At 37.5% G+C, this 24,989-nt stretch overlaps 1 protein-coding gene across 6 annotated transcripts in view; it reads right to left on the bottom strand.

The window, feature by feature from the left end:
* Positions 1 to 24,989, bottom strand: part of TRPS1 (transcriptional repressor GATA binding 1) — a 212,218-nt gene that overhangs the window by 6,460 nt on the left and 180,769 nt on the right. For all 6 annotated transcript variants that reach the window (XM_077188469.1, XM_077188499.1, XM_077188505.1 and 3 more), the window contains one exon: positions 4,938 to 5,060. In XM_077188469.1, the coding sequence (XP_077044584.1) occupies positions 4,938 to 5,060 (123 nt within the window). The remainder of the gene's footprint in view (positions 1 to 4,937; positions 5,061 to 24,989) is intronic.

Raw genomic sequence — 24,989 nt, 5'->3', positions numbered from 1 at the left:
CTCATGCTGAAAGTAAACTATAAAATGGCTTATTTTATCAACCTGAGTCAACTGCCTTAGACATCCTGTACCTATTTACTTAAAAAGGCATGAAGTATCCAAGCTCTCAAACCATTTATTACCTCTTACTCCTAAAAAATTCTGGGGGAGACATGTTGAAAGTGGGTGCTGAGAGCTGGGGGTGAGGCAGGAGATGCAAGGCCCTGTGCACTGGTGCTGCTCTGTGCACCGTGCCGCCAGAGCTGCTCTCGGGCAGGGGTTTGCACAGCTCTCACTGTGACAAGAACTTACCTTCATACTCACCCTGCTCTGACAGGGACAGAAAACACAAGCACTCACAGGGCTTGCTGACCACCACTGCTGTCACACAGCAAAAGGGCTGCAGGTCCACTGTGTGCTGAGTGGGAAGATGGTGGCCAGAAAGGGGCTAAGAAAGATGGAGAAGAAAGCCCAGGGAAACTGTGCACCAAGAGGTCTGCCTCTTCTTTGGTATCAACTCCCCCTCCTTCACCCCAACTGCATTGTTTTCTAAGTGTTACTGATGTGCTACTAAGTCATGAGGGAGAGAAGGCATGGGGCAAAAGGGATCTGTAAAGAAAAAACCATCACAAAGAGGCAGAGGGAAGAACCAAGTGGGGACTTCTGTTTCCATTTGCTACTACCCCACAACAGTTAAGTGGCCTTTTTAGAGAAGAAGTGAAAATATCTTTGTGTGGGAAAAAAAAAAAAAAAAAGGTACAAGGAAGGACAGCAGTTAGGTTTCCTTTAAAGGCTCCCCAAGAGAAGAGCATTAGTATCTGAGTGAAAAATGGTGCTGCACCATCACTATGTTTCTCTACTGGGCAGATGGTAAAGCAACAAAAACTACCTAAAAGTCATTCAGTTTGGTGTGTTGGGAGCTGACATTTTTCTTCCAAAAGGCACATAATCCCATTTTGGTTGGAAGCCATAAAAGTGCCACCCTGCTCCAGTATTCTACTCATATGTTTATTTGGAAATTTTAACATTGTTTTTAAAAGCAGATTTAATTTTGGCTTACAGTCAATATCCAAAGTAATCTGTACCTTGAATGTAACTAAATTTTTAATATATTTACAACTTCAAGCTAATATGAAAACATCCAGAGCTGGAAGAACACCCATTCTATTATTTGCAGAGATTTAGTCTTTCCCTTCAGATGCCATATTCCTCTCCTTTCACTTATTTATTTTCCTGCAGTTGGCATACTCCTAATGGTTAACTACATTTTAGACAGTGCAGCTATTTTTTAAGATTTTACTTTCTGTTAAAATACTGAATCAGAAGTATATACACACTTTGATTTAGATTTTTATTAAGAGAAATTTAAACTTGGCAGAAAAACAGCACCTGAACCAGCCTCCTCACACAGATCAAAGTTGAGACAAAATCGTGTTAAAAAACTTACAATAATTTTTATGTAAATTCTATTCAGATAAAGATTATAGTTTGACCAATCAATAGCAAATTAATATGCATAGACATGTACTTTTTATTATAAGGTCTGTATAATTTCCTTGTGTTTTTATGACAATTGTAACTCAGATACTGTGTGAGATCTTACAATGTTGTTGCTCTTATTAAACATTAAACGCTACAGACCATTTTTATATGGCTTCCAGACAACTCTCCAATATTTTGGAAATACTTTTAGCCTTACTCTTCATGCTACAGGTAGGAAGCCTGATTATGTTGAAAGAAACATCTTCCTACCTGAGATTAGGGACCCTCACACACTTACTTGAAGCTCCAGCTATTCAAAGTTATCGTAGGTTCAACTTTAAAATTCTTCAGCTTGCCAATGACTGTGCTCATCTGATTAAACCACCCCTTAGATGATTAAAATGTACTCTTTAGTGGTGTAAATCTACTAATTTTCCTTATTTGTAGTAGTAAGGTACAGATAAAAATATCTTGTATTTGGTTACAACCAAGGCAAAAAAAAATTTTAAGGTCACTTCTTGATTTTCAGTGGGGCATTAAATTTAGAATATAGTGGAAACATTACAAGAACTTTACTTTTAAAATGGTCTATGTCAGATCCTTAATTATATTTTAGACATAATATATTGAAGATGATCACAAATATTTCTGCCATCTCTGTATCATCTGGCAATCTCCCCACTCCAATAAAATGAGTAACTGAAAAAAATGAAAAAATGCAACAAATGCTTCAATAAATTATTGTGATTAGATTTCTCAAATTCCATGTGAAAGTGGAGCCTCCTCTAGACTAATCCTAGAATATGCTGCAATTCTTTACTAAATTAGTCTAAGGATGTTGTCAAGGAATCACCATGGAACAAAATGTAGTGTTCCATGACCAAATTCGAGCTGTTTAAAAATGAAGGACAGCACCACAATAATAATGGTCAATTTCATGTCTCTGGGGAGACAGCAAATGTGACTATTCTGTATATGTTTGCAGTAAGACGCATTTTTTCACTAAAACTATTTTAATAATAGACTCTTGGATTATAATTACACTTTTAAAACATATTTGATTGCGTTAAAGGAGAGAAATGTGAAAAATGTGGCAAGTTTAATGTCAATTACCCCTTAGATAGATGGAACATCTTTGAAAACACACTGAAAAGTTATTCAAGGGTAAAATAGAAATAGAAATGCAACTTGCAGCAGAAATCACTACCATGTTAACATCTGTCAGTCACTATCACCTAGTAGTATCTGATAGATCAGAGATTTTTCTTCTCGTTAAATGAAAGTGAAAAGAGGACCTTAGGCTTGTATTAATGGGGATGGTAGTCCTAGGTAGTAATTATCCAATCAAAAGGGAGCTAAGAAATGTGCAAATTAATACAGGTGAGTTTTACTCACCAGTGTAGTACAATTTAGTCTTACAGAAGTAAATTCTATTCACTTGATTTTTTACAGTTTTGGACATTTCCCTATTAACTGCATCATCCTGGACCCCTTAATTCAAAACCATATGTCCAATACATGACACATACTGCAATTTTTCCTGAACAGACAGGCAGGCAGATAAAAGAAACTTTCATCTTTCCATCTAAAGAGCATCCCTTTCCACGGGACTGTCTCAAAAGTTGTCTCAAAGGAGAGATTTGTTGGATTATTTCAGACTCCTACTTATAAAGGAGTTGCTATCATACCACAGCAGAGTAAGGCTTAATTAAATTCTTTTCATTTGTTAGGTCAAAGTTCAACTGAAGATATTAATGTCAAATGTCCACTGAATGGCAGCTTATTGCCATGCTTAAACAGTGGAACTTAGAGATAGTGTCAGCTTCTTGCTTTTGAGATGCATAAAACAAACTTTGACACTGTGTTTCCAATAAATGATACTGGAAGTGCACTAGTTCATTCCTACTAGTTCATGAGGATGATCCAAGTTGTGCTTGAATTCGAAACTGATTCTTGTAGCTTTTATCTATTTAAAAAGAAATGTTGAAAATCATGGTAGGATACAGCTGAGAAAAGTATACTTAAAAAAGGGAAAATAGAGTCTGCAAATGGAATTTCAACAAATAACCAGACTGAAATGACAAATAAAAAAGCCCAACTGTCCTTCTTAAAATCTTTGTGGATGTTCACCACTGATCAATTTCCTTAAATTAGATATTCTATCTACAACTTTGAGAGGTGTCCAGGAAGATGATACCTGGAACAAGACCCAGCCAAGATGCTGGTCAAGACCATGCATTAGTTCATCTTCTTAGATATTACTGGCCTGACTGGGCTATTCTGGGCCTTAAAAACAATGAGTGGCCCCAGAATGACACATATGGCAAACAGAGCCAACCCTTCAGACTGGTGATGGTCATGCTGCTTTTGAAAATTGTAATTTTTACGTTGTTCTAGTTAGTGGGCTGGTTTGGCAGGATGTTGTGTAAACAGGATTATTGTATGGGCAGTAGACAAGACCATTGAGAAGTGTACCTTTCAAATATAATTTCTGCAAAACATTTTAAAAAATGAACACTCAGTCACCACTGAGTTTATTTCTGAGTTAGGCTCTAAGCCTTATCTGATACATTGCCCTGGCAAACTCCCAAAGACTACCTCAGTTTCCATTTCTGAATAATAGTAACACTTTTTAATTTCATAGGAATGCTGTAAAAATTAATTAATTAGTCACCTGACTCACCTATGTGTGCCTATTAAAGACAGCAAGGATAATATTTAACCAGTGGGTCTTAACCTAAAAGATTCCAGGCATTTTGGCACTGATCCAAGGAAACACTTCAGCATGGCTTTCCTGGACCTGGACCAGAGTATTCAACATCTTTCAGGATCAAGTCAAGTGTCAATAAGATGAAAAGCAATATAGATAGACCATGATTATTATTTATTCCCTGACTGATCCTGAGGGATGGTGAATCTTCCCCTCACCAAGTGATGAGTGCCTTCAAGTGAATAGCTTCCTTGCCCAGACATTTATCTTCCAGCAGACTTTAAGAACTGTAGTAGAAAAAAGAACACAAAATCCCACCTCCCCATATCTCTGAGAAATTTACTATCTAGAATAAAGGAGGTAAGAGATGTCAAAGTATACAAAAACTGTTTCAAGAGATATTTTAATATAGATGTGATGTCTAATTTCAATAATTTTGGTTTTTCTAGGACTGTAGAATTTAGAGAGCTTTCATCACAATATGCCTTGAAAAGCAATTCCCAGAAAAGAAATAATTTTCTCCTTATTTTGTATCAAAATAATTAAATGCATCACTGGTGATCTCAAACACATCTACTCACAGCATCCCAGGCTGTTTCATAATGAATTACAACTGATCCCAAAGTGACCATTCTGCAAAACCCTGTTAGGAAATTAACTGCAGGCCAGGGAGTGGTACTAATCACACAACCAGGCAAGACCACAGCTGCCCAGCTTAGCTGTGCAGCTCTTTTTCCTACTGAACAACCCAGTAAGTTCTTCCTACCGAGTGGAGCTTCTGGTAGAGGCCACACGCGTTGCATACATATCCACCATTTGCATTCTTCCGCCAGAGAGAGGTCTTTGTGGTCAGGCAATTGGCACAGAAAACACCCGAGCCTCTACGTCTCTGAAACAGGCAAGAAAAAGGGAAAAAAAACAGGTCAGAGGTGAGTCACATGAGCTGTGGAGTTAGGACAAATCAACACAGGAGTTTTGTCTCTAGACTGGCAACAATGACAGTATAAAACCACACTGCCCATAATGAGGTCAGGTTCAATTGTGCTTAATAGGCACCACTGATTTTCATTATAATTAACCCCAGAGTGATGGATGAGGTGTGTGAAACACCAAAGCCTTTTCAGAATAACAACTTTAACTTTTTGAACTTCAGGTTTTGTGCATTTAATGATGGTTTCTAAACAGCAAATTCTGAAAAAAAAAAAAAAACCTTGGAAGCTGACAGAACATTCTGCAAACTCTCCTGGTTTCACAACAGGTTATTTCTTTTTAGCCAGCTTTATTTAAAAGTGTGATTGGTAACAAGAATTCTGAAACACCATCTAACAATTAATTACAGTTTGTACCTGTCTCATACTAATTCCTTTAACAGATTATATTTGCATACATGATACTGTATTTTCCACTTATTTCTGAAATCAGTACAAGCTACCATATATTCCTACAGCCCATATGAACAAATAAAAGTACAATATTCTTGAATGAGACCTCTTCTGAACTTCAAACGAAGTCCCAGAAAACACTGTCTCATCAACAGATAGATTTATTTATTTATTTTATTTTAGTCAGGCGAAGAAGGGCACAGTAAAGCTTCCCTAAATACAAATTGATTTTAACCAGACTGAGCTGTGCATTCATCAGCTTTCATAATGATCCAGGAATATTTAAAAGTAGGCATGTTTATGAGTATTGCTCATTAAATTTTTTCTATGGAGTAATGATTCCATTAAACTTCTCATTTAAACAAAAGTCAGGCTGTGTTTGTGGCCCCAAATACTAATAAGCAGGAAATGGAATTCTTTTGCTGAAAAGAAAATACGAATTTTAACTCTGTTCCCTTTTTGCAAAGGGAAAAAATGATCAGTAAGAAACCTTCACCAACTAAGATACGAATGAGTGAGTACAGGGAAAATAGTCTGGGTGAAAACTAATTTTATTATAAATTAAGAATTACTAACACTATAAGTAAAAATTTCAGGGTTTCATAAAATTTAAGTAATTTATTTAACTTTAGTTCATACTGAAGAAGACTGGTGCTCATGCCAAAGAAATACAATGGTTATAATTGTACTCTGATACATTTCAAATGGAAAGCTTTCTGCAGACATAATTTTGGCTTCAAGACTGGAACACTTTCTTGGCATTGAAAGGGCATTTGATTCATCGGGTGTTTCACAATGTATCACTAAAAAGACCTGGTGAGCAGCCAGTTCCCTATAGGGTAATTTTTCCATCCAGATGCAAGTGCTATCAGAGGCCCTCGTCAGCTAAACTAATTATGATCTTGCATTTGCTGATGCCTGCTCACTCTAACGTTCGACATCCTCCATTAATCATCAATACAAGGAAAATGAATGAAACGTAAAGAAACGAGGGCTGGTAAGCTGCACAGCCATAAAAATCTGAAATGAGTGCAATAATTTAACAAGATTGGGGAAATGTTTTTAGTGAGCACAAAGTCAGGCTAACAATTGCCCTTTTAAACCAAGAACACAATTCCATTTGTAGAGCAGGTTGTGGTACTTTAAAGTGATACAATAAAATCAAGATTGTCATCAAGATAATCCCTCTCTCACGCCCGTACATCATCCCCTATTTTGCCTCTTAAATCAGATGCAGTAGTATATGACATTTTTCTCAGTGTAGTTAGGGGGAGAACTAGATAGTAGTTGATGTCCTTCAGCAAACATCTAACTAGTTCTGCATATAAGCCCTGGAAAGGTGCACTCATCTACAAGTACATTGAATGACTTTATATGGCCAGGATTCAGCTACCACTGCAGAACTGTTCCTTTTCATTCCTACTTCTTGTATGCTGGTCTACAGTTTCTTACAGTGTGGTGTATTAACCAAGTGGAGTCTTAATCTGAGTCAGTCTTTCCACTGTTTTATTTCTCTTTGTGCTCCCTGAGTTTGGGAAATACCCTTTACAAAGACATGGAAGACTATTAAAATATAGAGAGAGCAGTCTAGTTTGTGTGCTGCATTTCTACACACCTGAAGGGGGACAGAAGGTAAAGTTACACAGAAATTTTCATTAAATGCAGTGGAGATAGTATATCTATAGAACATTGACAAAAGCAACTCATTTTTTCTCTCTTTTCTAAAGAAAGATCTGATTCAAACTGGGTATTAGTTGCAGTGAAATCATGCAATGACTACAGCTGACAAAAACCTACAAAATACATAGCAGTAGCTGTTTGTATTGAAATTCTATACGTCTGCTTATTCACTACTTACAAATATTTATCTGCTTAAAATTTCAAGTAGTCCAGCTAAACATCCTTCCCTAGATTTAATGCAGAGTCTGTAAATTCCTCTTTTGTGCTGTTCTGTGTTGCACCTTATCTTACTTTACATTCTCTGATTTCTGTACTATTTAAGGACCTTACAGGATAATCAACACTGATTATTTCAGTATTAAAGTGTTTCAACATAGCTTATATATACTAATAAATGAACAATTGAAACACCTCTGGAAAAACTTAAATGCTGCTACTTCGTTGAGCATTTTGGTTACAAAACAGCTATTTATAGTGGGGACACACAGCTTTAGAATGGATTTCCTGCCACAAAACAGGACTATGGCAGAATTGGACTAAAGATTCTTGACTCTCAGATGCTACTAACCACAGAGTGGACCTGCCTGTCAAAATACACCTCAGAAATTTTCATGTCTGCAATAAAAAAAATTGGAGGGCTTTTTAAAAAGCCTACAATGTAGCAAACCTATTATCTTAAACAAATAATGTTTCTTAGAAAGAAAAACAACAAAAACCTAGGCCTTTACTTCTCATATATCAAGTTTTAGAAGTCATTGAAATTATTTAATTATTCAGCAGAAATTATTTAATTTTTTTTTGCTAAATGTTTATTAGCAATTCTGTTAGTGATGGTACCTCTGCATGGGTCTGTTTGGCTTTGCACACTCATCACTTCAACTCATCAATAATATTGCTCAATATTGCTGCATTTCTGGGTAGTCTTGCAAAGAAATAGGCACTTGAGCTCAAATCCAGCAAAGCCTGTGCAGCAGCTATGGCCCACAGCCCCCATGAAACCCAGCCATGGGCTCAAGTGCCCTGCTAAGCACCACCACTACCATTCTCAAGAAATATGTTAGAGAACTTTTGCTCCCATTCTAATGTGATCCTACCACAGTTAATTTCTTAAATCAGCATAGTAAATGTAGGTCAACATGACTAGTCATGAGAGAGTCTGAGCCACAGATAAAAAGATTTCAGTCTGTGATCAATGCCACTAGCACTGTCTGCAGTTATCAATGCAAATGTCATGTACATCCTTGGAAGAATGAGCCAAAAGGGTCCAAATAACTAAAATATGTATCTACTAAGTCAGGCTTTAATCATCTGGGGCCTTACAGCCACTACATTACAATCTCAAATCCTGAAGGGGCCAGTGCAGAGAAAAGCCTGTCTCTATTTCCATTCCAGTTCCGAGGTCTGGGCGTTTAATATCACAGTTGTCTCAAATCACATTAGGCTGAAACTTGGCGTATGTTTTTGTCAGCCCAGATGTAACTTTTTTTCTTTTTCTTCTTTCTTGGTACTGAAAACTTTATTTAAATCAGTTCAGCTGTTTATAATTTGGAGATCGGCCAAACTGGGGGGTGGGCGGACAGGAGATTTCAAGTTTTTCAGATAACTTTCTAACAAATCTACAGTCAGAGTGGCTTTGCTCGGGGGAAAATAAAAGTATGCACTCATTTTAGTGTAGCAGTAGCAAAGTAACAAGTGGATTATTATTTTTATGTATCTAAATTATGAAAATTTGTAATTATTCACTGAATATGTCTTACAGACCTCTCTATTGACTGTTTTCCCTTGGTAAGAACCATGATGAAAGCATGTAATTGCATAACAACCCTTGATATGCAGAGTATTTACTCACATTTTTTATGGTTTCATATCTTGACCATTTCAAATTGAACAAGTCTGAAACTTGGTACATACAGCGTCAAGCCCCAGTGCCTAATTTTTTTTAACTCCTTAGATGATTTTCACTAGTTACCCACACATCACTGAAACAAGGCAATTATTAGTAGTCCTTTCTGCTAAGCAATAAACCAGCAGAGAGTATGATAACAAGTGATTCACTCAGGTGTCTTGCCAGGCTTTTCATAAAAGCTGCTTTCGATTTAAAGGATTGACTCTACAGTTCACACGATTCCAAACTTTGTAGCCATGCAGAAGACTACTTATACTCCACATTACACAAAAATATTTCATAATATACTGAACTTTCAGGGTATTTTTCAGTAGAAGTTCATGTAGCAAAATATATCCTTCAAGAGCACAGCCAAAAACGGTGCTCAGGAACTGTGACTTTTTAGCTAGCTAGACTAAGCAATGGTGCCTGACACTCTGCTAGTGCCAAATACATCCTGTTTTCAAAATTTCTGCCAGAAGATGCTTTTAGAAACTCAAATAGGCTCCACAAGCAGCAGCCAAGGATTTTTCTTACATCACCCTCTTTGTTTTGGACACAACAAAACTTGTCTTATTGCTGATTGCTTCCACTTTCCCAACATGAAACGATGATATGATGAGGACTGAGTGGATTTTTTACCATCTCTGGCCTCTCTAATGTGCCAGAAACAGAGCACACTGTTAATCATGGCTCCAGAACATGAGGTACAGTGAAATCACAAGTGTTGCCCAGTAATAAGCATGTGGCTGACCTACTTCCAACGATGAAGTTGGGGAATATGACCATATATGCCTCACTGAAAAAAGGCAAAACGCCGGCTCTGGATGCTCTCCTGCAACACGGGAGGTCCAAAGGGAGAGCTGCAGGAAAGCTGCACTCATGCTCAGTATGAGCCAGGTGACTTTCTGTGGAGAGCAACAATTGTAAGCAGCTGGTCTCATTGGGCTGCTACCACACAGTACAGAAAAACAGCATAGTGCACTCATGGTTGCATCTATCTTTGTTGTGTTTGCACTGCTGTAATTTTGAAAGAGTTTCTTGTTCCACACCCACTATGTCATTCCTGCTTTGTTCTCCTTATCTAAGCAGGTATTTGATTATCTTGAGTTTTGGTGAGGTTTAGATTAAAGTTTAAAACCTGGGCAGCAGGACAGCATCTGGATATTGGAGAAAGCACTACTTTCTTCTGATTAGGATGCGAAAGGCATCCTTCAGACCTCATTTCTTTTGGTTGCAAAGGCACTCAGACCTTTCTGAATGTTTTTAATCAAAACTGCTTTCTCTCTCTACTGTGAAAACAGACACAACTATGTTTCTGTGAAGTTTCACATTTTAAAAAATTAGTTGCTTTTGCTGTAACTATGTTTAAATTAAAAAGAAACTCCTTGAGGCTTCCTTCCCTTATAACCTCAACACCTTTTAGGAATACACCAGACATGGCAAATTTTTGTCCCAGAAGTGAAAAACCAAAACACAAAAAGCAGAGTATTAAAGCAGAAGTTATTTTCAACCTTAAGTATGAGTTAACAGATGCCTCTACATCAATTTAATGTGCCAAATCCAAACTCTTTATCTAAGACATTTTCAAGAACAATTGCATTAAACAGCTGTATTTGAAAGAGACATAAGAAAGACATTAGGAAAGACAAGGTAAAAAGAAAGTAAAAATGTCAAAAAGTAAAGTCAAAATTACACACTCAATTCATATAGAAAGTTAGAGGAATTTTTAATGCTGTATCGTGACAGCATCTTTTTATGATATATGCTATATCATAAACTTTTAATGAGAAGAATCAAGGGGGTTTTAGAGAGAGAAAAAACTCAGACAGTAAATTAAACATTACTGCTAGTGCAGCCTTTCAGAATCCTACCCCTGATCCCTTAGGGAGAGTAAATATTTAAATGTTCATGTAAACTGCAATTATTTTTTTAACAGCAACAAAAATGAAGATGAGTAGTTTTTGTCCCAGCATTTGAAGCTGTATTTTGTAAAGCTACCTTAGAGACAGCAGCATTCACTACTCAAAAAAAATCCCCAACTCCACCCCAAAAACCAGACAGCAAACTACAAGCTTTTTGTGTTGTGTTGAGCAAGTAAGTAAGATACTAGTGAAGTTAAGTAAGATACTAGTTTAGGATGATTTGTACCGAAGCAAAACAATGACTGGTCAAAATAAATTACTAAATTAAGAAAAACAGAGCTATGAAAAGAAGCCAGTAAATCACTTGCTGGAACTCTTCACCGCTGTCACCTCCTCACCTTTACATCCTCCCTCAAGTTACAGCTGACCCAGCCCTTGCCACTGTGCAGGAAGGGACGTGGCTTTGGACACCACCTTGAGCCAGAGCCTGAGCTCCACAGGCAGGAATTTACCATCGCTTTCATCTTCTGTTGATAGCCACATGCACTATAGGATTGCTTAAATATTCACACTTTACAATGACTTACTAATTTTTCATTCACTTGAGCATTTATCAGTGAAAATCAGGTAGTTAAAATCATATTTCCTTGTCAATCCAGACAGTTACAGAAGGCAAATTCATAGTTTCCCCCTCAAGATCTGCAGTGGCAGAAACATGAAATAATAAAACTTTTTCTGCTGGCAAGATTTCCTTGTCACAGTTAGTGGTAGTTAATTTGTAAACACAGTGTGTTAAAAATGCACGTGATCTTCTGACAGGCCAAATACATATACAAAGACTAAATAGTTACACATATTTTTTAAATGTGTATTATCATTTATATATTTATACCACTTATTTATTATATGAGGCATTTGCAATGAACAATGAGAAATATTTTCTGATTAGCTATATGTCAGTCTGGTTTACAAAGAGCTAAATATTTATTTAATTATTTTACACAAAGTATGATTTTTTATAAAGCAGTTGCCTTCAAATGTCTTTTACTGGATATAATGTATTTTTATGGTCTTAGCCTTCAATTTGCACAAGGTGACTGCCATTAAATCTCTTCCAGTGCCTCAAAGCAGCCAGCACACTATGGTATAGGCTCACTTCTGCTGTATTTTGCTGCTAAATGTAAGCAGCATGACAAAGATTTCCATGGAGGCAAACCAAAGTTTTATTTTTAAGGTTTTATTAAGACCAATAGCAAACAGCAAAAAAGCAACCTGAAAACCTGCATTTCCCGCACAAGAATGATGTCACTTTGCAGCAACTGAAACCTATTCAAGAGGAATAGGAATTCTGCCTCCAATAATTCACCGAGTCAATTACACAGGAAAGTACTGTAATGGGCTGTCCCCCGTCAAACAGCTCACGTACACCACTTCCTTCTCAATTACCAACTTGTCTGCATTGCCATCTGTAAAAACGAACGCATACCTTGTGCTGCCAGTTTCTGCTCTTGCACTTCCATTAGTGGAACTGGCTGCAGCTGCTCAAGAAGAAAGCCCTGATTGTCTTTGTTTCCCCTCCATGTAGGCACCATTTTTCTCCTTTCCTTCTCTACATCAGCTCAAGGTAACGCATTATCTTTGTTGAGGTGTGCTCGCCACTCTTTAAATTAAAGTCTGCCTAAATTTGAGTCCTGTTATCTTTTCACAGTTTATCTAACACAGCAAAAAGATGCCGGCAGCATCTCTCAGCATCTTCACCGGAATTATGGAGTTATGGAGTCTTGCAACAGGTTTTATCAATCCTTTTTAAGTACTGCTGTAAAAATTCCCAAGTTGCTGGATAAACAACTTCACACTTTTCTAAATCAGCTTGACCACTCAGGCAATTTTAAAACAGTATTTATGTGCAGAATTCAAAAATAAGATTAAAAAAAGAAGTCTAATTTAGGAATAATAGCAATATTACCTGCAAAAAATGGTTAAGTAGACATATTAGTGTACCTAAGCAGGACAGAGGGAGCCTGGTTTGGGAACTGTGATCCTGGCCCCAGAACCTTTCTCTGCTTGCACTTTGCTGCAACAGATTCATGCAGCAGCTCTGATGCTGAACGGCTGCTTGAAACCTCAGTGCCTGCATAGAGCGACCACTGCTCCTTCCCAAACACCGTCTGCTTCCAAACAAAATCAGCTTTTCTCAGAAAACAAAACTAAGTTGTTATGAGTCTCCTCCATTTTAGTTTCAAATTAGAAACATAATGTAAAATGGTCTAAAATGTACAAAATTAGGCTACTCTTCTGATCAGAAACTGGCTAAAAGTAGTATCCTCAGAACTAAGCATGCTGAAAGTGACATCGAGAAAATTGGAAATTCCTCAGACCCTTTTACTTCTTGGCACAAAGCAAAACTACCAAACCTTTGCTGTCTCAAATGGGGAATCTAAATCAATAGTCAGACTTTCCTATAAACTAACTGACTTTCTGAGATAAAGAGCCATTTATGACGGTGCCTAAGCATGGTATTAGGTGCTTAAATTTAGTCACCAGTACCAAAGGATTTATGTTCAAGAAGGCACTCCATGTACCCCTTCTTTCATGAAGTAATCTTACTCATTAAATGAACAGACAAAACTGGAGCAGAGCTCCATCCGTATTTCCTCTAACACCCTGGCTCCGACATGGCAGAAGCAGCAGACTGCTTTTGCAGATCTCAGCTACGAGCCAGTATGGAACTCTACATGTGATAGTAATTGAGGGTCCCATTCCCACAAGTGCTCTGCTGCAAGCGTGAGCACAAAGCTGCTGGAGTTCTCAGCTTCTGGCATCTGTTCCCACTTCCACAGAAATCAGATGGGCAAAATTAAGTTTTGAGGGAAAAAAAAAAATCACAGACATTTAAAAAACATTCCCTGACCTTATTAAAGCCCACGTGATCTCTATTTATACAGAAAATAGCTCAGAAAGCCAGCATCTGAGAAGAGGAACTCTCATTTGTAGATTTTGGCTGAGGGCTGCCAAAATCAGCAGGGGAAAGGCTCCTCAGGGGTAAAAATTTCAAAAGCCATTAAGAGTCTTAGAAGCCTCAGTCCCACTGACTTTTGATCACATACATCCTTCCAAATTTGCACCCTAAGTCTGGAAACTAAACTGTAAGAATAACTTTTAATTCAAAGTTACAAAATTAGGATCTGAAGTTTTCATAGAGGTCTTCTAGACTCAGGGAGGAAATGTCAATTAGGTGTCTACTCCTTGGTGAAAATCAGTGAGGTAAAATTTACCTGTTACTTGTACTTTAAAAAAATTCCCCTTAGGACCATTAATTTAATTTAAAGAAAAAATGTAACGAGAAAATGTTTCACATGGGCAGCTATAGCTCACATACTTATACTTGTTCAGGAACTGTAATAACCATAATTTGAGTCTCATGCAGTCCCTGTGAGAAAGCTGTTCCTAGTGTAGGATACAAAGCAGACTATGTCCACCTTTTATTTTTAATACACTTAGGACTGCAGTCTTATTCCAGATCTTGTTACGTGCTGTTGCTAGAATGATTTCCATTTAGAAAAATCAACATTTGCCAACCCATACCACACAATTACCATAGTTATTTCCTATTGTGAGCTTAGGGAGAAACTGTGGTATCCCAGACACCACGGTGTGGTAAATATTGAAAATTAGTGGCCTTTTTATAATGGACATTTTCATCTAATCCAATCCATTCCAAACACTTCCAGATAAAAAGACAATATGCCAGAGTCTGTGTCTAAGTGGTTAGTTCTAACATAATCATCTTATTCCATCCTGTGATCACAGTTTCAGCAAAGCACTTGATGGCTTCCTTTCTGATAGCTTTAGGAAGTAAGAAGGGACTAGAGATGTGATCAACTCCAACACCTACCTAAGGAAGTAACTCCTGATAGAGAAAAGAGGAGGGAAAAAAACCCCAGTACCACCTCTGTATTTTTTAGAAGCTAACCCATTTCATATTGCCTAGAGCCTCCCAGGTTGCCCTGGGCAAAGCAGTGCCAGCAGGTCAAGGTATCCTTCATTCTGCTCAGCCCTGGTGAGGCCACAGCTGGAGCACTGTGTCCAGTTCTGGGCTCCCCGTACAAGAAATATCTGGATGTATCAGAGAGTCCAGTCAAGGGCCACAAATCTGATTAAAAGACACAGTCTACTATCATACAAGGAGAGCCTGAGAGCTGTGACTGTGCAACCTAAAGGAGAAGGCTCAGAGGGATCTTATCAGTATGTACCTGATAAGGGGGGAAGGAAAGGACAGAGCCATGCTCTTCTCAGTGGTGCTCCGTGAGAGGACAAGAGGCAAAGGCACAAACTGAAATACAGGAAATTTCACGTGAACATAATGGAAAATCTTTGTTACTGTAAGGGTTGTTGAACACAAGAGCAGGTTGCCCTGGGAGGCTGTGGAGTGTCTATCCTTGGAGAAACTCCAAACTGACAGGACACAGAACTTAGCACCATGTGCTGGCTTGATGTTCCTCTGGGCAGTGGCGTTGGATTAGATTTACCTCCAGAGCTGCCTCCCAGCCCCAACTATTCTGTGAAGCTTTCTTCAGTGAGAAGCTCTAGATTACTTAGAACAGAATAGAACTCTTCTATTCTAATAATTTCTATCCATTTTAGCCTTGAATGCTATTCATTTGCATTGCAACAGAAAATATTTTAAATTTCAAGGCTATTAAAGTATTAATTACAATAGACCAGACAAAATTTTATAGATTACAAACTGCACAGCTATTAAAAATGGAGAAACCTACTTTCAAATTCCACTGTAAATAATTTCAGAATGTTTACAATGAACATTGTAAAGTATCTAAAGTAGTTTTTACAAAAATATTTCACTGCTTGCTCTTTCCTATCAAGATCCTAATGCCTACTTGTAAATGAGACTCAACATACGATGTTATATAGCTTTCTTTAAAAATACCATTAAGATGAGAAGAAGAGAACAACTGTTCTAAATTTTAGAGACATTTCTCCTTAAATAGTGTTTATGTACTGCAAGCATCCCTTCCATAAACAAACCAGGTCTTTGGAACAAGTGAACACAATCTCTGAAGAATCTTTACCAGCTTCTATTTCTGGTACATGATGCATTGTGAATTTTAGGCCAACATGGGCATATGGTATCCTAGTTTGACAGGAAACATTTCATGGAATTCAAGACAGAGCCACAGCACAATGACTAGAGACTTTAAAATCTGAGATACAACACAGGGTTAAAGGAAAAAAAAAAAAAAGAAAGAAAAACCCAGAAAAATAAATATTTCTGGATACAATACTAGAGGCAGTAGAAGCATGTAAAAGCACAAGAAAAAAGTAAAGTCATAAGGAATACTCTGAATCCCCTGTTAATCAAATTTAACCTCATTAACCAAACAGCCTTAATCTCTTCTTTTCTTCCTTTAGGAGAATCAACCCTTTATTTTCTACATTTAGGAAATATTTATTTCCTATATTTAGGAAATATTTTTTATTATTTCCTATATTTAGGAAATAATAAAAATAAAATCCAAACCAAACAAATAACAAATACCAAACAATATTTATCTTAGGAACATTCATGAAGGATTTGGGGCTCTTCTGCCTTTGCAGCCTTAGAAACTGGTATGCCTTCTCTTCTTTTTCTGCTCATTCACATCTGCCCAGAGAGAATACTGTTATTACTGCACAGCAGTGCTTCCAGCAGCCCTAGTCTAATTTTTCTCTTACTGTTAAGAAAGTGGCTCTTAAATTGCTTAAGACACCAGCTCCAAAATCTGTATTGTCGGAATCAGACTGCATTTCACCAAAGGAATTGTTTCTAATGCAAGTGATAAGGGACAGCTTACTGCTGGGGGCAGTCATTCTCTGAAATGGCACAAGCCTGACAAGAGCAGTAAGAGAGAAGCACATAACTTAGCAGGGTTTTCCATCCGGAGTTCTGCGTGCCGAGGACAAAATGTACCCACCCTGTCACATACTCAGGCGTTGGTTCAGAGCTGTGAAGGACTGAAAAATGGCTTTCAAGAAATCAGGCACCGCCTGAAGGAGAGGCATGGCAAAAACTGTCCTGCCAGCCCACAGCTACCTTATTTTTCACATCCTTTGGAGTCTTCTTAAATGAAGCTGACTGTGCAGAAATGCCTTGTAAAACAAGCCTTCTCCTTCCTTTCTGAAGTGGCATCAGCATAACAGCTCTGCAGCCCTGCTCCCAAGCGGCTGTGGCTGATCCATGTGTAGCTGTGAGGCAGAAACCACAGCGCTGCCGGTACGTGTTCATGCGCTCGCGCACGTCTTGGACACGGACTCAAAGAAGGACTGACTGGTCCCCTTCTACTACTCCATTTATCTGACTTTAGATAGAAAACATCAGGGAACAGTTTCCTTTTTACCTTCCACCTGCCAGTATCAGAATTCATCTGATTTTGAAGCCAGCCTGCAGAAGGCCCACATATACAAATCTGAAATAAAAAGAAACCTTTAAATTTAGACATGCTGTATGAAATCATAGCTGCTACTTGTGAAAAGTATTCAAAGCCATTTCTGTCTTACTTGACAGAACAAAAACTCTGACATTCTTAAGAATTCACTTTTCAATTTAATACAGGTTTTATTTAACAGTGAATGTCAAATTGTTTTCACTCCCTTTCTTTATCTTTATCACCTACTGGAATCTTTAGAAGTGAGAAGGAAAAATACGTACACCAGAAAGGAGAGCACATTTATAATGGCATGCCTTTTTTCTACTAGAAAAAAAATAACCTACCATTTCATCAGCATCTTTGCCAAAAGCCCTTTCAGGAACTGAAAAGAGAAGGGCCTTTATTTCCTACATATATTTTATAGGAAACATTTTTTGGTTCTGTGTCATGCACTAGGATTTCACACCTTAGTGGCTGGTCGTATGGAAATGGACATGACTGGAAACTTCATGGCAGTGAAACCCTGATAGTAAAATCAGCAGGAAGATGAGGAAGGTGTGGAGAACACTGAATGATTCATGCAGTAACAACCTCAGGATCCTTTGAGGAGATTTTGAGATGGCTGCCAATGCTACCTAAGACCAGCATCCTGCACCCTCTCAAGCAGGCTGTAAATCTGAGCACGATACAGAGAGAGTACAGCTCTTTTAAATAGTGCCCACACATGTAAGTGGATGTGACATGTATGGATTTTTATATGGAAAGATCTTTCCAAAATCAGGGTGCAATTACCAATGAGTTATACCTCCCAGAAATAATTCCTAGCATATAAATACCAGGCCCTGTTTCCTTTATTAATAACAGTCTGAGTTAATGAGGGAACAGCTTCCAGAAGTTACTATAAGCAGTGCAAAGCTAAGCAACTTAGCCACAACATTCAACAAATCAGTGCTTTGCAACTGATTCTTCCATTGCCAAATCAAGGACAAATCCTCTCCTACTTCATATGCAGTTTACCTATCGCATAAAGTACAAGGAAAACAGAAGACAGCAGAAAATCTACATAGCCCTGACTTGCTTCCAGTCTGTTTTCAATACAGAAGAAGAAAAAAGAAAGATTAAAAACTGACTGTATTGAGTTTGCTTTTTGCTATGGTAAGGATAATTCTTGGCTGATTTTACTACAGCCTTGCCATCTACCTTTGGAGCCCTGGCACGTGTGGCAAAACCAGAGCAGACATGGTAGACTAATCTGGAAGATGACCTGCACAATGTTCCATTTCGGGAATGACAGTCCTGAAGCACAGACTGCCTGCACAGCCAGGGCTGGGATTTCTCCTAGGTTTCAGTTGATTAATGGCCTCGTAATGGAATACAAGTTTCCTACAGAATGTTGTAATCTCCCTACAAATTTGGTCTTGTCTGCTATTTACTGGCAGGTTGTAGGAGCAGGAGAGAGATCAGTGCTGCCCAAAGAACTGGGTACAGTCTCAGGAACAGAGGGGAAGGAGCAGAAAGCAGCTGGGCAGGACTGTACCATCAGTTGCTGGGACCAGAGGGTCCTGTGAGGGCTCTGAAAGGGTACTGCTCCCGTGGCAGGGAAAAAAGAAACACTGGGAAACCATACTTTGGGCAACACAACAACTGGAACGAGCTATTTTAAAGATGTGTCAGCCTTAAAAATGCCTAATCCCAGCCCTCATTTTGAAGTGTTCCTGTGGGATGTATTTGCACACACACACACACATGCCATCAATAAGCCAAGCTACTCATGACTTTATGGCTCATTTTTGAATCCAGTGCAGTCTGTGGATCATGAGTCACACAGCCCGTTCTTACACAAAAGGCCAAACAGCTACAGAGAGCAGAGTGAGAATGAAATTCCTCCATTTTTAACAATGGTCACTCACTGAAGGCAAGATGGGGATCCCCTTGTTTATCACAGCACCACGTACGATTGCACAGTTATTTAAGCACCAAAGTAGTACCAAAAAAAGAGACAAAAAAGCTCAACGTGTAATTTCAGAAGACATCACTATGTTTATTAGTAAAGCAATAAGAAATCTAGCACTCACCTAGTAAAGACTCCCAGCCACTACTCTTCTGAGCTTATCCATTAAACACTGCTATCCTGGATAGAGTAAATAACTGCCAGGAAATCTACTGCTCATAGTTCAGTATTCTGGTGTTTTTAATACACACAACCCTTTTAATGCATGGATATCTCTTAATGTGTCTGCTGGAGATTCTGTGCAAAGTACACACTTGCAAGAGGGAATGTTAAAGGAGCTTGAGTTATGGTCTTAGATCTAACAGATTTTAGTACTAAGACTGATCAACTAGTGCATTCCAGACTTTATTGCACATCTTTCTTTTACCGTTTCTTTCATCAACCAACTAGTTAATAAGAGAATAGGAAGAAAATGTGTGTGCAATGGATAGCAAAGCATTCCAATAATCCACAGAAATGGAAAAATAATATAATAGCTGGGAATATCAAGCAAAGATGTTAACATTAACTAGGTTTACTTTTCACACTATTTAAATAGAAAAAATTATAGTAAGAAGTTTCTTTATTTTAGTCTCAGCCAATTTTGGGCCACACTGCATGTTAAATAAACTATTATTTAATCAAATACAGGCATATTAGTCTCACTCCTGCTGACAACTTCAATTAGAATATTTTTGCTTCATGCAAAAAAAAAAAAGAAAAAAGAAAAAGCTCATGATCTTTAAACTACTATGGCTTCTGCACAACATCTGGTTACAATTTTTTATATATTCAACCATCAAACTTCTATCTCCACAAAACAGTTTACTCAAGATTTCTTTTAATTATCTTTCATTTCAAGCTTCATATGGCTTTGAAAAGGAGGTGAAAAGATCTCTTATGATGCAGACAGTCCCAAACTGAAAAGGACTATACATTGAAAGATTATTTTGAAACAGTTTTCAAAAACGAAAAATTCTTTCTATCATTGCCAGGAAACAAGTGCTACTTTAACTGTTTCATTACACAGTATCTCATGGCTTGTTCATTAATGATTTTAATGGGTTTTAGCTGGATTCTAGGATTAAGGCAACTCTTTTTAGCACTTTCATTGGAGCAATACAAGTCACAAATATGTATTTTCTCTTTTTCTAGCTGATGTAACAGTGGAAACACTGTATTTCTAGAAGTGGTAGTTTAAAACAGAATCCATAGCAAAGTAAATCTGAATGTGATAAAGTGTAAAAATGAATTTTATAACAGCACAGAAAAGCTTTGCTCATACAAAAAAAAAAAAAAAGTTGCAATGCATTTCAAGCATCGGAGAAATCTAATTTATTTTCATGAGCCTGTTCACCTGTGTAAAGTTAAGCACATCCACAAGCACATCCATCCAAGATTGGACCTAAGACAAAAATCAGGAAAATACCTGAGGTTCTGTTTTTATTAAATGTTAGAGCCTCAGGCAGCAAAAAGGACATAACTGAATTTTTTTAAACAAATATAGGGGTGCTACATCAAATCAATGAGTCATCACTACAGATAGAAACTGTCTTGTTGTGGTGGAATCACTGTAAACAGTGCAGGATATGAAACTTCTTATTCATTTATTTGCATTACATATATGGATTAATGGAAAAGCATTATGGAAAGCTGTTATTTATTTTATGAGGTAACTGCTTTCAAATCCAGTAAATTAAACATCTTAACATCTTTTTCCTGTTTTTTAATCAGTCAGCACCCATAATTCCAAGATAGGATATTCAAAGAAACTTCAGAGTTTTTCTCCTAGAGGTTTCTTCTGATGCCATGCATGGATTAGTTTAGACATGGAAGGTCATATTTTATTTTTTCCTTCTCTTAAAGATGCTCCAAAGAAGCCAGTAGAAGACATAGCTGTAAAAATACAGCTTATAACCATGATAAACTTATAAATAGTTTTGTTTTACTGACCCCAATTCTCAGACAGAAACTCTCTTAAGTTTGGTACTGGAGCAATACATACAGTCCTTTTAGAATTTATTTTTCATGAGGAAACTTCATTTGAGTATTAAAGAGGACCAGAAAATATAATTTTATTTTGGTTCTGTGAGAAATTCTGGAATTAAACCCATGATAATGTCTATAAGTGGGTGACCACCAGAGACCGAAGCATACACAATACCTGCATGAAAAAAAACCACCAACCCTTTTCAATCCATGGCCAACTACACCAAAACAAGTGTAATCTATGGAGCCTACTCCAGTTAGTCAGGAGGACCTCTGAGCAGGCTGCCTCACTGAACTCCAGCCACTGCCTCCACTGGGACTGCAACAACTGCTGCAACACCTCCCCTCTTAGGGGAAATATTTGACACTTTGCTTTGTAACCAGAAACAGGAAAACACGGAAAAATGCAAAACTCCAAGAACATGAACATCACTGATAAAAATAAATCACCATTTTTCAGAAAGTCTTGGTTGGCACAGAGGATGATGACAGAGATGAAGAAGCTGTATTTTACTGAGCAGCTTTGCAATCTCAGGCTCAAAATCCTGCAGCTCCCTAAAACACATGACTGATTCTCTGTGTTACAGTTGCCACCTCAGCCTCTCAGTAAAACTGCTTCATGTGGAATAAAGTGGGGAAACATGAATTGTCACTGACCTCACAGACACAGCCTGTGAACACTGGGCTTCAGTATTCCCTGCCACCTCTTATTTCAGGTATGAAGAATAGGATTTCAACTCAGAATAAGAGGAAGCCAGTGGTAAAACCTATTGCACGTGCACCTCCTGCACACAATCCCCACCAACAATCCCAGGGTACCTTTGGAGTATGGTGGGAATTCAGACACGCGATTTTGATTAATGTTAATGCAAGTCGTGTGGCCAAATCCCTGTACACTACTTTGAGAGCTTATTCTAAAATTGAAATATAATTAAGGTTGCAACACAAACCAAATAAGGCAGGGAAATGACACTTCATTAGTAACCTATTGGGTGCAAGCACCATAGGTAACCTGTTGCCTCAGTACTATAATAAAACGTTTAAAGTGTTTATATACCACCACTGTCAGCTGCTTATGAAAATATGGTAAAGACATCCAGACACTATTAAAAAAAATGGTTAGCCTCTGCAACTATATAAATTACTTCTATAGATTATTTAGTTGTGGTACTGTATCTCAAGATTTTGCATACTCTTCCTAGTGACACTTGGAGACCGGCACATTTGTTCTCTTTGTAAATTTATACTGAAGACCAGCCACGCAAAATACAACTGACAGTCAATAGAGGAGCTGAAGAACTGAAGGGAGTAGGACTGCATATGAGGAGTCTGTTTAGCCAAGCTCATAGGTAACAGATAAAGGATCTAAAGATTGTTTTCAGTTTTCCCCCTTGCACAAATCTGTATTCCAGATTCTTCTAACTGTGACTACCAAATTTGAACTCTAGAGCGAGAAAGGGTGCCGTGCATAGTCCTTTGTCCCTAGCACTGCTTTTGCAGATGCCTAAAGTGGCATTTCTATGATCACTCTCTTATTCCTGCTCCATAGAAAACTGCCAAATCAGTTTAGGTTTGAGTCTTTTAGTTTTGTGGTTCCTTTTGTTTGCTATTATTATTATTAATAATAATAATTATCATAGTCACCATTAACATTAGCAATAACACTATTATTCCTGTGGACTGTGGGCTAAGGTTTTTCGTCTTTCTCCATCACATAAAAGCCAGTGGAAACAGGAGTTCTCTGAACTCTCTCATAGAGGTAACAGTAACCTTTTTACTAAAGCTCAGTAGAAGATATTAAAGAAACTAATGGCTACAAATTATAATCTGTAAAAAGAACCTCCTTTTACAGTCTTTGCAGTGTAGAAAGAATGGGGTGGTTTTGGGTGTTTATATGTGTGCATGAACAATGCAGGGGAAAGAGAAGGAAGTGACAACTGATAGCAGCAATCAGTTGCTGTGCTTTACAGAACACGGAGATCTCACAGCAGCAAGCAGACCATGGTTTTGAGACCAAGCCACTTTCCTTATTATTACTGAAAGCCAATTAAATTAAAGACACAAAATACAATTCAGTCCTTCATGTAAGATTTAGGATTATTGTTTTAAGCCTCTAGTATTTTGTGCTGGCATTCTGGACATGTGTAATGTTGGTAGCACCAAATTCAAAGCTTTTAACATATGTACTACAAAACAAAATCCGAGAAATAGAACTGCTGCTTAATGGAAAAATATTAGGGCAGTAAAATGTTAATCTCTATTACACATCTTTTCATTATACTCCTTGCCATACTTTTACCAAGTTCAGAAGAGAGGACTTCTAAGACAAATTTGACTTGAAGTCTGTAATATTACTTTATAGGCACTCAGGTAGACCCACATAAAATGTCTAAGTAAAATGATCTAAATTACAATTATTTTTTTTTTTCCTTTAAAAACTCATTGAGTGTGTCTTATATAGATAGGCTTTTCTAAAACATTATGGTCTCTTTAAAAATGGATTAGAGGCACACTGTCTTTTGACATAGTGCAAGAAGCAGGAGTGTGTAGACAGCTCAGAGGATGTAATTTTTTCTCTCTAACATAAAAAGATGTGTGAAGTTACTATGGCTCTTCAAAAAGGCCTAGTAATTGAGCCTGGTTATGGTCTCATTAATGTGCAAGTTTCATTTATCACCTTCTTTCTTTGAGGATTATATGCATTGATTCATCAAGACTTGTGACACATGGTTTTCATTTGCTCTATTCAGTGCTTCTCTTAAAATCAGTTTGTACTAGATTGTAAGAAAAAGTCTGAAAGTAAATCACACTAGCCTCCTGAAAACAGAAATGAGAAAATTTCAGCTTTAAAAAAAAAATTACTATCAAATGCACTTTTATTCTCTTTTCATGCTCTTTGCATGTTTTTCTTTCAAGTATGCTTAATAACATGTTTGCTGGAGTTATAGTAATAACATAAAAAGAACAAACAAAACAATGTGCACTGAACAGGGGAGATGATGTTGTCTAGTAAGCCCACTATCACAAAAAGCAATTGATTTTACTTCATGTAAATGCAAGTGACAAGAATAAAACAGGCAAGGTCTTTTCCTGCTGATCTACAATATCCATGATGAGTTGTACAGTTTTATAATGACATGTCCTCATATAAATTTCCTTCTGCCTTCTTTCTTTACTTTGCTTTTCTAAAATATCTATCACTTCAAGTATTTCATTCTGCGTGTCACTGGCAAATGCCAAAAATAGAGAAAGAGAGATCTGATAAAGATAAAGCATGACAAAAGTTTCACGGATAATTGCCTTCACATATCCAGTTCAGCTCTCATCTCTCCTAATTAGCCTCATTACCATACCTTAAGACAGACCAGCAGTCACTCAAACTCCCTGTTTTTAATGTCAAAACTATTGCTGACAGGCAAATGGACAACACATGCACTGAGTGAGTCTATTCTAGACTATTCTTTTACAAGACTAGCCTGCAGCAGAAAATACTAAACAATAGGTCTTCTATAAATGTATAATGAAAGTATACATACAGTGTGTGAATACTCAATAAATTATTGTTCTATTCATTGCTCCATCATCTCTTAAAATGAGGACAA

The sequence above is a fragment of the Agelaius phoeniceus genome, chromosome 1 (assembly GCF_051311805.1).
Source record: "Agelaius phoeniceus isolate bAgePho1 chromosome 1, bAgePho1.hap1, whole genome shotgun sequence".
NCBI classification, from domain to species: Eukaryota; Metazoa; Chordata; class Aves; order Passeriformes; family Icteridae; genus Agelaius; species Agelaius phoeniceus.
The sequence above is the reverse complement of the archived record's forward strand: the minus strand, read 5'-3'. Positions and strand labels throughout refer to the sequence as shown.